The 12,905-nt window shown below is 40.1% G+C and overlaps 1 protein-coding gene across 2 annotated transcripts in view; it reads right to left on the reverse strand.

Moving 5' to 3' along the window:
* MACO1 (macoilin 1) overlaps nt 1-12,905 on the reverse strand; it is a 68,625-nt gene extending 55,720 nt beyond the window's left edge. For both annotated transcript variants that reach the window (XM_068967753.1, XM_068967752.1), the window contains exon 1: nt 12,785-12,905. In XM_068967753.1, the coding sequence (XP_068823854.1) occupies nt 12,785-12,864 (80 nt within the window). In that variant the 5' untranslated portion in view covers nt 12,865-12,905. The remainder of the gene's footprint in view (nt 1-12,784) is intronic.

Genomic DNA, 12,905 nt, shown 5'->3' on the forward strand with positions numbered 1-12,905 from the left:
TGGCTTTTTCCTTGTAGCTGAATAAGACATGGCGGGCACTTCCTTAGGCTAGTTGTCGCTACTCCCCAAGTGGAGAAGGTAAGAGTTCTACCAACTACTCTCTGCCCCAAATGCTCCCAAGCATGGCAGGAGCCTAGTCTAGCTGGCAACATTCCATTTCACTGTTTAGACAGCTTTATGGAGAAGTAAATGGCTACCACTCCAGTATTCTTGCCTGGAAAATTCCATGGACAGAAGAACCTGGCAGACCATATAATCCACAGGGTTACAAAGAGTCAGGCATGACTTAGCAACTAAACAACAACAAATCTTAAGAATGGCAACCAACTTTTTAATAACTCAATTATTTAAAGCTATAAGGCATTATGAAAATGATTATCTTTGTTATAGTGACTACTCATTTTCAATCTGTAACTCAAAGGGGTTCCTTTTGATCTATTTCATTTCTTTTCAAACAACTGCTTTCGTAACTCTGATGTTCCCTGACAGATCTTATGGAGCCTCATTTAGAAGTATACATATTGAAGGAAACTTGATCTTTCACAAACATGCGCTATACCTTCAGCTTTCCTCAGGCTCCCCCTTCTAGGTGGGCCTACCTCTAAAATCAAGAGGCAATCTTAACAGTTGATTTTACTCTAGGAGTAGTTTCAAACTTTATAGATTCACTTCAATCTAACAGAGTTTTAGAATGTTTAAGACAGTTGCCTGATTCAGTATTCACTGAGCCTTCTATATCAGTAAATGATGCCTATTAACCTTCTATAGGTACAGGTACAAAAGTTAAAAGAAATTTAAAACGACTGCTCATCAGTGTAGAAAATCTGACTAATTCCTTTCTTTCCATATTTTGAACATCATAAGATCTTGACAAATCCAAAGAGATGACCTTCTAGGGGGGAGAAAACTTTAGAGTTTTAAACCATTATTATAACATTCCAAAATATTTCTATTAAATCATGAAAAAATATGATTAAGTATAGCATATTTTTTCATGATTCAATAGTTCATAATATGACTTATGGCTAACTTGTTGTTACTTTAATTCTTCAATCCAAACAAATTTACTAATTACTGTAAACTATCTTGAACAAAAATGTAAAGCATAATTGCAACAAAAAGATATTTTCCATAATAATGTCCTGAAATAAGGGCAGACCAATAATATCTTTTGATAGTCTGATAACTTCTACTCTAGGTGCCAGTGAAATACAGAAGAAATATCAAATATTAGGTTTACTGTTGGTGACCTTTTCACAGTGGATATTAACCACAAGATTAATTTTTCTCCCCATTCTATTCCTACCCTTGCCACTTACAACCATTTTTAAAAATTGAATCTATTTAGAAATACGTCCATCTATGGATTAATCACCTATGATTAATGAGAGGTAGTAATGAACATTCTTTTTTTTTTCCCATCTAAAAGTGCACTTTCTCTCTAGAATCTCTTGCAGCTTGTCACTTAGATCATTTTCTGGAGTCACACAATTAATTACCATAGGGTGGCCATAAATCCTCAGTACCTGACCTTTTCCCTAGGCAGACTAATGGCCATTTAGTTCGCTTGGTCCTCACCACAGAAATGAGTCTGTGAAATATTTCTCTGGCTGTGCTAAAAGTGAAAAGTGAAGTGAAAGTTACTCAGTCATGTCCAACTCTTTGTGACCCTATGGACTGTGGCCCACCAGGCTCTTCTGTTCATGGAATTCTCTAGGCCAGAATACAGGGGTGGGTAGCCGTTCCCTTCCCCAGTAGATCTTCCCAATCCGGGAATCAAACCCAGGTCTCCTGCATTGCAGGCGGAGTCTTTACCATCTGAGCCCCCAGGGAAGCCCCTCTGGTCGTGCTAGTCATCATCTACTGCAATGCCAAGCTTTCCTGTCCTCTCTGTAATGGCAACTGTGAATCCCTCTTGCCTTTCACTATGCAGCATGATCGGAGAAGGCAATGGCACCCCACTCCAGTACTCTTGCCTGGACAACCCCATGGATGGAGGTGCCTGGTAGGCTGCAGTCCATGGGGTCGCACAGAGTCGGACACGACGGAAGCGCCTTAGCAGCAGCAGCAGCAGCAGCAGCATGCAGCATGAGACTTCTTGAACCAAATGGCTTTGTCTTCTACTGTTATCAAATACTTCTTCCTATTGGACATTATCTCTAGAATATTCGCCCAGCCTCTTGTTCAGCTGGTATCCTGCTAAAAGTCTTATTATATGTAATTGTAGTCTTGCTACTCAAAGTGTGGTCCATGGACCAGCAGCATCAGCATCAAGTATGAGCTTTTCAGAAAAGCAGTACTTCTGGGCCCACCCCTTATTCAGTCTAAGCTTATGTTTTAACCAGATGCCTAGACTCTTTAAACTCTAGTGTGCATACATTAAAGTTTGAGAAGAATACTATCTTCTGTATAAACGTCTCATAGCCAAAGAACTTCCACTGAATTCCACAATGTCTCAGAAAGAAGACAACAATCTACTCAGATGATCAGTACTTATCTCCAAACTGTTAGCTGTCCATTCCTCAACGGGGAACATGCAAACTGTTCAGGGTCAATTTTTCTACATTTCCTTCTCAGTCACAGATAAGATCCTTAAAAAAAATACAACTTAAACTAAATGAAACACTTCCACTACTACTCATCCTTCAGCATGCAGCATGAACATTTGTTCAAAAAAGGCCTCCTTGACCCAACAGTAAGACTGGTATCCCATTATATGCTCAGAGTGTCCTGTACCATAAGAATCATACTATAGTTAAATAACATTTTGTATGACCCTTTAAATGCAAAGTCCATGAGAACAATGGAGGCCCATTTTGTTCCCTGCTTTATTCTCAATGCCCAGCACAGAACCTTGCACACCAGAGAAACTTAACAAATATTTGTTGAATGAATGACCTGCCATGCATAAGAGTGTTTAGGACCAACAGTAGGGCTTTTATCAAAGCACACACTTACAATAAAGCGAGAGGGAGAGATGATGCACAGATGACTAGGAAGGGGGTCTGAACAAAGCAACAACAGTGCAGATGACAAATAAAGTCTCTTCCTGAAGGATTACCGCGCACCTGCTCTGAAGCTGTTCTCACCAGTTTCTCCGCAAGGAAAAGAGGCATCTTATCAGCTTTGCTCTGGATGCCAGATCATCACTCCTCCATTTAGCCTACCTGACACTGGCTCTGACTACTATGAGGGCCCTCAAAGTTATCTTGTGTTAAGCCTAATATTAAATAAATCTGTAAAAATGTAAAAGCATACCACTCTTCTCATGGATTTATTATTGCTATTTTTGTATGAACTAGTATTTCAAAATCCTTGTCTTAATTTCTAATCCAGCAAAAATTTTAGATATAACCAATATAAACAAAAGCTCTTTGGACTCTCAATCACTTTTAAGAGTGTAAAGAAGTCCTGAGAGAAAATACTTGAGGAATGGTGGTCTACAGAAAGTCGTGCATGAACCTCAAGACTAGAATCACTGCTAGGTTCTGCAACCAATCCTTGTATTAAGTCCAGGGAAGGAGAGCAGCCTGAGAAGACCTAAGCTGTTCTGTACTTTTCTTTTCTATTGTGGGCCTCCTGCAAGCTGCAACGAAAACCATGCTGAAGTCACACACACACACACAGACACAGACACACATACACATACACAGACAGACAGACAGACAGACAGACACACACAGGAATGACAAATCTTAACAGGATGAAATACATCCAATTTAAAAAGAAAAAACTCTAGAATGTAAATCACTGAAAAAAGCTTTCAAGAATTGTTTGTATAGCATTTTCCTGAAGTACTTTATGACTCAAGATATCAAAGAGAGGTTTGCTGTAGTTCAGTCAGTAAGTTGTGTCCGACTCCTTGCCACCCCCTGGTAACACACCAAGCTCCACCATACTCCACTCTCTCTCAGAGTTTGTTCAAAATCATGTCCACTGAGTTGGCGATGCTATCCAACTATCTCATCCTCTACTATTCCCTTCTTTAATGACAGGTACTCTAACCTAATGCAACTGGAAAGTTTAAAGTTTTAGAATTTCTGCTTCAGAAACACTTTCAATAGTGTGGACGGTAGGGGTTTGGGATGAAAATGGGTGAAGACATTAGGAGAAAGAAGACAAGCGAGAGGCCCTAAAACCTGTGCTAACATTGTATAAACATTAGAGGTTTATTTCATAAGTGAATCAAGTATTATGCTTCATATCTTCAACAGTAAAGACCATCTACCTAATCACACTTCACATTTACATTGCCCTTGTGCTCAGTTGAAAAAGAATCTGCCTGCACTGCAGGAGACCCTGGTTTCATTCCTGGGTCAGGAAGATTCGCTGGAGAAGGGAAAGGCTACCCACTCCAGTATTCTTGGGCTTCTCTGGTGGCTCAGCTGGTAAAAAATCCGCCTGCAGTGCGGGAGACCTGGGTTCGATCCCTGGGTTGGGAAGATCCCCTGGAGAAGGGAAACGCTACCCACTCCAGTATTCTGGCCTGGAGAATTCCATGGACTGTATAGTCCATGGGGTCGCAAAGTCGGACACGACTGAGCAACTTTCACTTTCACTGTGTAACTGTTCCAAAAGCTTTCATATTAAAATTATCTCATTTTTATCCCTACAACTATCACATAAGCAGGGCTGTTATTGCCATTCAATAGAAAAGAAACCTGAGGAACACAGAACAGGCTGCAGGGCACTGTTGAAAGAGCACAGGAATGGAAGCAAGGAGACCAGAGGAAACAGAGGATTCTCCATGCATTGTTGTGTTGCTACTCAAAGACAGATAAATTCCTATGTATAAAAAAATACATAGAAATTTTCCTGTGGAGGAAAACCAAGAAACTTGTATATGAGACAGAACTCTATTTCTATTAAGAAATACTTGTTTATCTATATGGATCGAAGAAGAAACCATACTTATAAATTATATCACAGTGCTCATTCCAGAACAGGAGAACTAAGGTTTTTTACATTAGACTTACACATTGTCATACTGCTTTAGTGTCTCTAACAAGCATGTGTTACTTAACTCTTCATTTTGAAAATTTTAGATTTACAGAAAAGTTGCCTAAATACTACAAAGAATTCCCTTACATCTTTCCACTCAGATTTCACAAATGATAAAACATTTTATCACGTTTCTGTCATCACTCTCTCCCTATATATGTGTACATTTTCCCCTGAACCATCTGAAATAATTTGTAGACATAATGTCCTCTTACTCATTTTTTTAAAAACAAGAATATTTTCGTATAAACCACAGCACAATTATCAAAATCAGGAAATCAACACTGATTTAGTACTATTACCTGACCTATAGACATTATTCTAATTTCAGTAATTATCTCACTAATGTCCTTTATAGCAACAGACAGACCCATTGATCAAGTCCAGGATCCAGGTCAGGATTCAGTCCAGGGTCACATTTTGCATTGTTGTCACACCCATACTGGATTATTTAATAGAAAGAGATTTTCATTTTGAGAAGGAAAACAGATTAATGTCCTTGCACAGGACACTCCTGGTAGCTGCTGCTCCACCTGAAACATGACGATAATGACACTTGTTCCGCATGTAGCAGCGTTTGAGAGGACCAAACTCTGCTCTAAGTTACTGCATGCAAACACCATCCAGAAAGGGAGAAGGAGCACAGCAAGCGAGAGAGGACAGACTTCAGGGTTAGGCAGACAGAGGCCTCTATCAGGTGGTGAAACCTCCTACAATCTCAGTTTTCTCATCTGTGAAACTAGCATCTTTCCTGGAACTAAATAACAGAATGAAAATAAAAGTATAGTAACAACAGTATAAAAGAAATCAACTTTTCAGGCAACCATGCCTGTGTCAGACACTATGTTAAGTATTTCACATGACTTAGGTCAATTATCCTTATAACAATCCTAAAGATAATATTTACTATCCTCATTTTACAGATGAGAAAACTGAGGGTTAAAGCAGGCAAATGACTTGTTCAAAATCACATAACTAGTGTGAGGGACATTACCTGAACCCAAGTTTGTACGATGTTAAAGCCCATATGCTTAACTATCACATTCGACTTCCCCATCTTGTTACAGGCATAATAAATATTATTGCCCTTCTTTATATCCCTTTGTGTGTATATATTCAAGTTACATAATTCTTTAATTTTCCAGGAGAGCCAAGCTTTAAAAAAATAAGCAAAAACACTTTACAAAATAAACCCTCAGTACCTTAATTCATAAACTATGAATCAATAAACTTAATTTGTAAACACTATGAAGCTTTAAAAGCAGAAAAAGATGCTAAAGTCAAATGCTCTTTACAGAAATAGCCATGGCACAAAAGATGGGACAATTCAAGACTGCTCTCCAATAACAGTCATACTCACAGAATGGTCACTGTAATAGAGAAAGTTGTAGTTTAAAAATAAAAAGACGACTCATTTTTTAAAAAAGCCAGAAACACAATGAACCATGAGGTATAGTTTGTCAAGCCTAGAAGAAGACAAGAAAATAAAACTTATTACATCTGTGAAAGAAGACTCCAACCTTAGTACTTCTATCATCTGAGACAGGGGTTTTTGTTTGACAAAGAATACGGTCCCCATTCTCTCCAGAGCTCAAGTGACCTCACTACAAGATAGGCAGAGCACTGACTTTAGTACAGAGCAGCTTATTTGGGTTTTAAAAGAGTTCTGAAGATGAGCAAAGTAATAATATAATTTTAAACAACAGTGTGATTACTTTTAGCCAACTCCCCTGCTCTGGGTAGGAAGCAGATCCCCAACAGCCTTAATGAATCAGTGATTCCTATGGATACACCTAAAGTGGACTGGGCGCACCATTTCAAGCCACTAAATGCAAAACCTCCAAAACAGAAATGGCAACAGAGGAGATGGGTGAGGGATAAACGACTTCTGATGTTATAACCCTGTGAGTCAATGTCAGCACATGGCTCTTGAGGGAAGCAGAGGTAGAAACACAAAGGAAGGCAAGCCAGTGCTATGAAGGGGCTTCAAAGTCTGGGCATGACAGGCACCTTAAGAAGGCTGATGAGCTGAGGCCAGTTTGATGTCAGTTAAACTAAATGTCAAAAGTAAAGACAGAAAGCCTCAAAGAATATACTCTAATAGTTGATTACATTTTTAAAAAAAGTTTCCATTACCAGAATGCACTGCCTGAAGGTGAGAGACCTTGAGGAAATAGTTACTCCTCAGGTATTTTAAGAAATCCATGATGGGGAAAAAAAGGGCAGCAGAGGGTATGTGTTTCTCCTGTCGGTACGTACCATTCTACTTATGCAGCTTGTTGAGAAGAAATTTATTTTTCTTCTGGACCTATTTCTTGAAAATGATCCAAGTATAATAATTACACCCAAATCTGGGAAGCCTAGAGAATAAAGTAATAGCTATATTTGAAGGGCACACTAAATTTCATCAAGAAAAGTAACCCATATTATAGTATTTCACTTTGAGGTTTCAACTAAGTTTATAAAATTTCTATCTGATCCTCCAGACTCCACAAGATGTATGTTCTACCTTGTTATAGCCCCATAAGTATATCATCTGGATGGTAGCCTAGAAAATGACAGAACAAAACACACATATAGCCACATAAAACCACAAAGGGTTAGTATCTAGGAAACCTGGGAGAAATGGCCAAAGAAAAAGACTCTGGAAATAAAAGTGTTTACAGAACATGGATTGGGTCCACAGTATATAGGTATATAACAAGAAAGTGAAAATAATAAGCTATTAAGATTACTATTAAAATCAATCTCCAAATCTAGTGAGGTTCAAGAAAAGCCACGAGGAACCAATATGAAGAAAAAGGAAAGTATCATTAATAAAACAGGATGCTTTTAAGAAAATAATCTGAAATACTGAAATAGATCATGTTCACTCCCTTCCCCACCTCAACTGATAGCAGCAACTTAAAGTAATTTTCAAAACATCTAATGAAACTAAACTGTCAAGAACACTCAGACAAGAAGAATCATAAATGAAAGCTGGAGGAAAGTACTCTATTTTTTTAAGGTAATACACTACTAGCAAAAATAAAGTACAGAATTCCAGTGTGGAAGATTTGTTTAAATGTATTCCACAGAAACTAAAAATGTAAGAGTTAAGCTAAACACCTCTCTAGAAAGGTTAGTGAAAACACTTCAGTTTCTAAATTTTCCATTGTATTTACCCCTTTCCCCAATATCCCTCTAAAACAATACTGCATTTATCACTTTTCTGTCAAGTCCAGCACCACTGAAGTTAAGGTTTACGAGATGATCAAAATGCTTTTAGATTGTGAGGTTGCAACACTGGTATCTGGGGTTTCAGTTGCAGAACACATGTACAATTAAGGCAGCCAAGGGTCAGGCCCGCCTCGAGTGGCTTTAATGAGCATGGCCCAAAGAAGTCTAAAACCAGGCTTAGGAAAAGATAGTAGGAAAAGCAGTGAGTGAAATCTCTGGAGATGAGATTATTCAGACAAGGGTCTGAAAAAGGAAATTAGGAAGCTGAGAAGTATATAAACTTTGACCATTTACAGAAAGTCAAAGGCCAGAAAATTCTCCTCTGAAATAAAGATGGGAAAAGTTATGGTACATACCAGGGAAGTCCCCAGTCCTAAAATGTAAAAGTCAGGTACAGTATTATGCTGCTTAACCTGCAGGCAACATATTACAAGCAGAACTCGGCACACCATGACAGGAAGTATCCATAAATCCCCAAGTGAAGGGGTGTTTCCTTCAACTACCAGTTTCAGATATAAAATAATTTCCAGAAACTTAAAACACACGCATGCCTTACTTAAAATTCTTATTATACGTACTTGGGTAAGCAACGATTTTAACTGCAGAGACTTTAAACATAAATGTTTCTGCCTCCATCTCCTACTCACCAAAGCTTGTCTTCTCATCTTCCTATTACAAAGTCAATAATTCTCAGAGTGGGTGGGGAACCCGGCAAGATGAAAGATGTGGAAACACACAGAATTCCCTTAAGGCTTTTAAAAACTCCAACCCCATCTCACCTGAACAGCCACTGCGTGGAGCAGTTAGGTATTACTTTGGGGAGTGTCTGGTGCGTGTGTGAAGGCAGACACAGGGAGCGTCACTGCCCCCAAAAGCCAAGGGCTTCTGAAATGTTACAGTTAAGTAGACTTACTCATTTTACTTTCTCTTATTAAAAACTTTTTTCATAATTTCCAAAGTACTTTCACATCAATTTCAGTTGAGTATATATATTTCCTCACTTAGTGGTGACTGCCTACTTCACCATAAAATAGCACAGGGCAAAGTAAGTCTGTTGATGCATCAGGTAAACCAGCAAGTGAAAATTTAATTCAACTAAAATATTTTTACTTGGACAGAACTCAAAGTTCTCTGGAACCTCAAAATCACTACGCAGATTTAAGAGGGGATTATTATGATCTCCTAGACTGTAAACTCCTTGAAGACAATGAATCATATCTTATCCTGTATCCTCCAAAATTACCTAAACAATGCAGGTTCTTAAATGAGTAGAATGGATTGGCTTATATGCATCTATTTACTAATTCACTTGTTCAACATTGAGCACTGAATTCCTATTCTGTGTCAGGTTCTGTGTGGGCTCAGATTTTTTCAAAATGACATTGAAGTTTTAGCCCATAATAATGTAGAAGAAAATGATCACCATTCCTATTTCCTTTCTCTTATTTTTGATTATTGACTGGAATAACATATTTCTAATACATTTCAGTTTTCAAATGATGGCTATATACATAAATCCAGGTAACATTAACATAATGTTAAAAATTCATTTTCCATCTACCTTGCCCCTGAAACAGAATTCTACCACAGCCATACTGATAATAATGGTATCATTGGACAATCACGTCCGTCACAGTTGCTGGATTGCAGCCCATGATTAAAAGCATCTCAGCAACAGGGATTTTTTTTTTTTTCCTCGCAAGACCAAGCAGCAACTGATCCCTTGTTTTGACTACTCAACTTTTGTTGATAGTTGTAACAAATTTTATGGTCTTTCCTGACTCCTTTAAAAAATAAACCAAATATGGTAAACTGTGATAACAACAACATGCTAAATAATTTTGTATTAAGATGCTAGAATTTATACAAAATTTCACAAACTGGACATTATCTCCTTTTAGTCCTCAAAACTCACTTGACAGGTGAAGAACTAGGGCTTAAAGCTGTGGTTGCCTTGTCTGTCCCACACGGCAGAGCTGGGACACTTGAGTCTGAACCTAGGTCTCCTGACACTCTCAGTCCAGTGCTCTCTTCACCACAGCTCCCTCCTTGTTAGCCCAAGCTCAGAGCTGTGCAGACTGAGAACACACAAATATTAAGTCCATGAAAGGTTATGCTGTGAAACAGTAGACAGTGGTTATCAGAACTGTCAACAGAGCCTCAGGAGAAAACAAAGCTCTCTATTTAATGAGACCAAATTGGCCAGATGTTGAGAAACAAAATGGGCAATAGATGGTGTTACAAACAATTTAGTGTAGACTTAAATGTGATGATGAACAGAAATTTGATACTCACAAATCCTCAAACACCACAATTCAGAACTAGCTCACTCATTCTGTCTGCTTCAGAAATAACTGGAAATTTTCTAAATCTCTTTTTGAAAACAAAACTGCCAAAAACCTTAACACTATGATCTTGTTCTTCAGATCATAATATTCCATAATATAATAATATTCCATAATATAATAATATAAACTAAGAAATATAAATTAATATAAACTAAGAAACAGATGAGTAAATTGAACCGCTCACTTGATATATGGTGCTCCAAGAGAAAAGACAGAAATATATTTAGGTCTTTTATTAACATTTAACTTAAAGAGTTATCAAAGAGAAGCTTAAACAGATTTGAGAGTTGAAATACTATTGGTTTCACAATCTTACAGATGAAACTGAATAGCTGTATAGAGTATTTACTATTAACCTTTAGGGTAAGAAAATTCAAATTTCAGAAGTTCATTAGTAAAATAAAGGAACTTCATTAAACAATAAATTCGTCTCTTCACACTGATGCACACTAAGTGGCAACTATGGGGCACGTACTAAACTGCGCGTGTGTGTTCAAATGCAAGAGAAGCTGAAATACAACAGAAAACATGGAAAGTATGGGATTCTCAATCTTCTGACTATAAACAGGTACATCATCATACGTTACAGTAAATAGCGGCCATTCAAATAGCACAGTTGTCCTTGGTTTACCAACTCTGTTTAATATGCTTTCTCTATTGTGTCCCCATTAATATTAAATTGTTCAAATCATTTTCAATAGGCAGGGAGAAAACCCTTCCCTTATTCAAAAATTATAGTGTGTGCAACTTGAAGAGAACTTTCCCCCATCCATTAAATTTGTAGGAAAAACGTTTTCTGCTTTTATAGCTTTTGCTTAATTGGTCAGGTTTGATTGATTCAGCATGGATTTTTGGCCTGCTTGACTTACTGCTACACTCTTACTAGCTAGAATAGAGCCTGGTACATAGTGCAGGTATTTGTTGAATGAATGAACTCTTCCTATGATCTGTGGCTCCTTACATAAGAATATATCCGAGAACTTCTTACTTTAACTGACTTCTTAACTGCTTTTAAGCTTGAAATAAAGAAAACACCCAATGTTTACATCAGTCAGCTGCTTGTGAAAAGGAATCTTTCTAAATGTGTCAACAGTAGCACAAGCAAGGTGTCCAGTTATGCTCAGGCAACTTGGGTGTCATCAGTTACCTCACATATTTCTCTAAGTTCCACAGCTAAAAAAGCTAAATTGTAAAACACCACCAGGACTCAGTTAAGCTTATATGCACATCCTGAGAACTCTCCTTTGTAAACTAACCACTTCTCCTCTAAAATCATCTCTTTATCAAGGCAAGTACCATTTAGAATTAACATAGTGAGAACCAGAAAATAACAGTTGAACACAAACGCTGCTGAGGGAAGCTGGGATGGTCACTTAGTTGCCCGGTGAACCTGTTGTCCTATCCCTCGGTATTGAATTCAATTTCTATTTAAAGGGACACGGCTTTGCTTTGGGGAGGATTAAAAACAAAACAAAACAAACAAACAAACAAAAAAAAACCACGTGAGTTTGGAGAAAAAATCCCTTTTACCGGGTTCGAAGAAAACTATCTCCTTAAAATTGTCAAAATAATGCGGCTGAGAAAAGGGTCATCTCGCCTGAGTCTGGAGCGGGGCCACAGCGCATGATTTGGGGGGTGGGTATGAGCTTCAGCAGTCGGTGTCAAGTTTGAGATCCCGTAAGAGAAGTAAAAGGCGAGAGGGGCAACGTGACCACCTGCCCGGTCAGCCGAGGGACCGCGGGGGGGCCCCTGTCTGCTCCCAACTTTGTCAGCCTTCCCCGTCACCGGGGCATATGGTCCACGCGCCTCGCAGCCCGGGCCGGCGACTCCCGGGCCAGAGGGGACTGAGGGGCGGGGGGACAGAGGCGGCCCGTGGGCCCCGGGAGCGGCCCCGAGGGCCCGGCGGGCACGGGCGGGGAAGGGGTCGCCGCCCCTCCCCCCCGGCGGGGCCCGGACGCTCCCAACGGCGGCGCGGCGGCTCCCTCAGCCCGCGCCCGCCGCGCCCTCGAAGCCGGGCCGGCGGCCCTCGCCACGCCCCGCGCTCCCCGGGGCGGACCCCCGGGGCCCTCTCCCTCCTGGGCAGCGCTCCTCCGAGGAGCCCCCGGCGCGGGCGTGCGGCCTAGTCGGGGTTACATAACGGGGCCCGGCCCCTCCGGAGCCGGCCGGGGGGCCCGCGGGGCCCGCGCCGGCGGAGGCGGGGGGGCTCCGCCACTCACCTGCCGTAGATGCCCTCGGTGATCCGGTTCCGCTTTAGGGGGCGGCGGAGCTTACTGCAGTCGGCGTTCCGCCGCTTCATCCTCCCGCTGGGGGGCCGGGTGCCCGCGCCGCCGCCGCCGC

Source organism: Capricornis sumatraensis, chromosome 3 (assembly GCF_032405125.1).
Source record: "Capricornis sumatraensis isolate serow.1 chromosome 3, serow.2, whole genome shotgun sequence".
NCBI classification, from domain to species: Eukaryota; Metazoa; Chordata; class Mammalia; order Artiodactyla; family Bovidae; genus Capricornis; species Capricornis sumatraensis.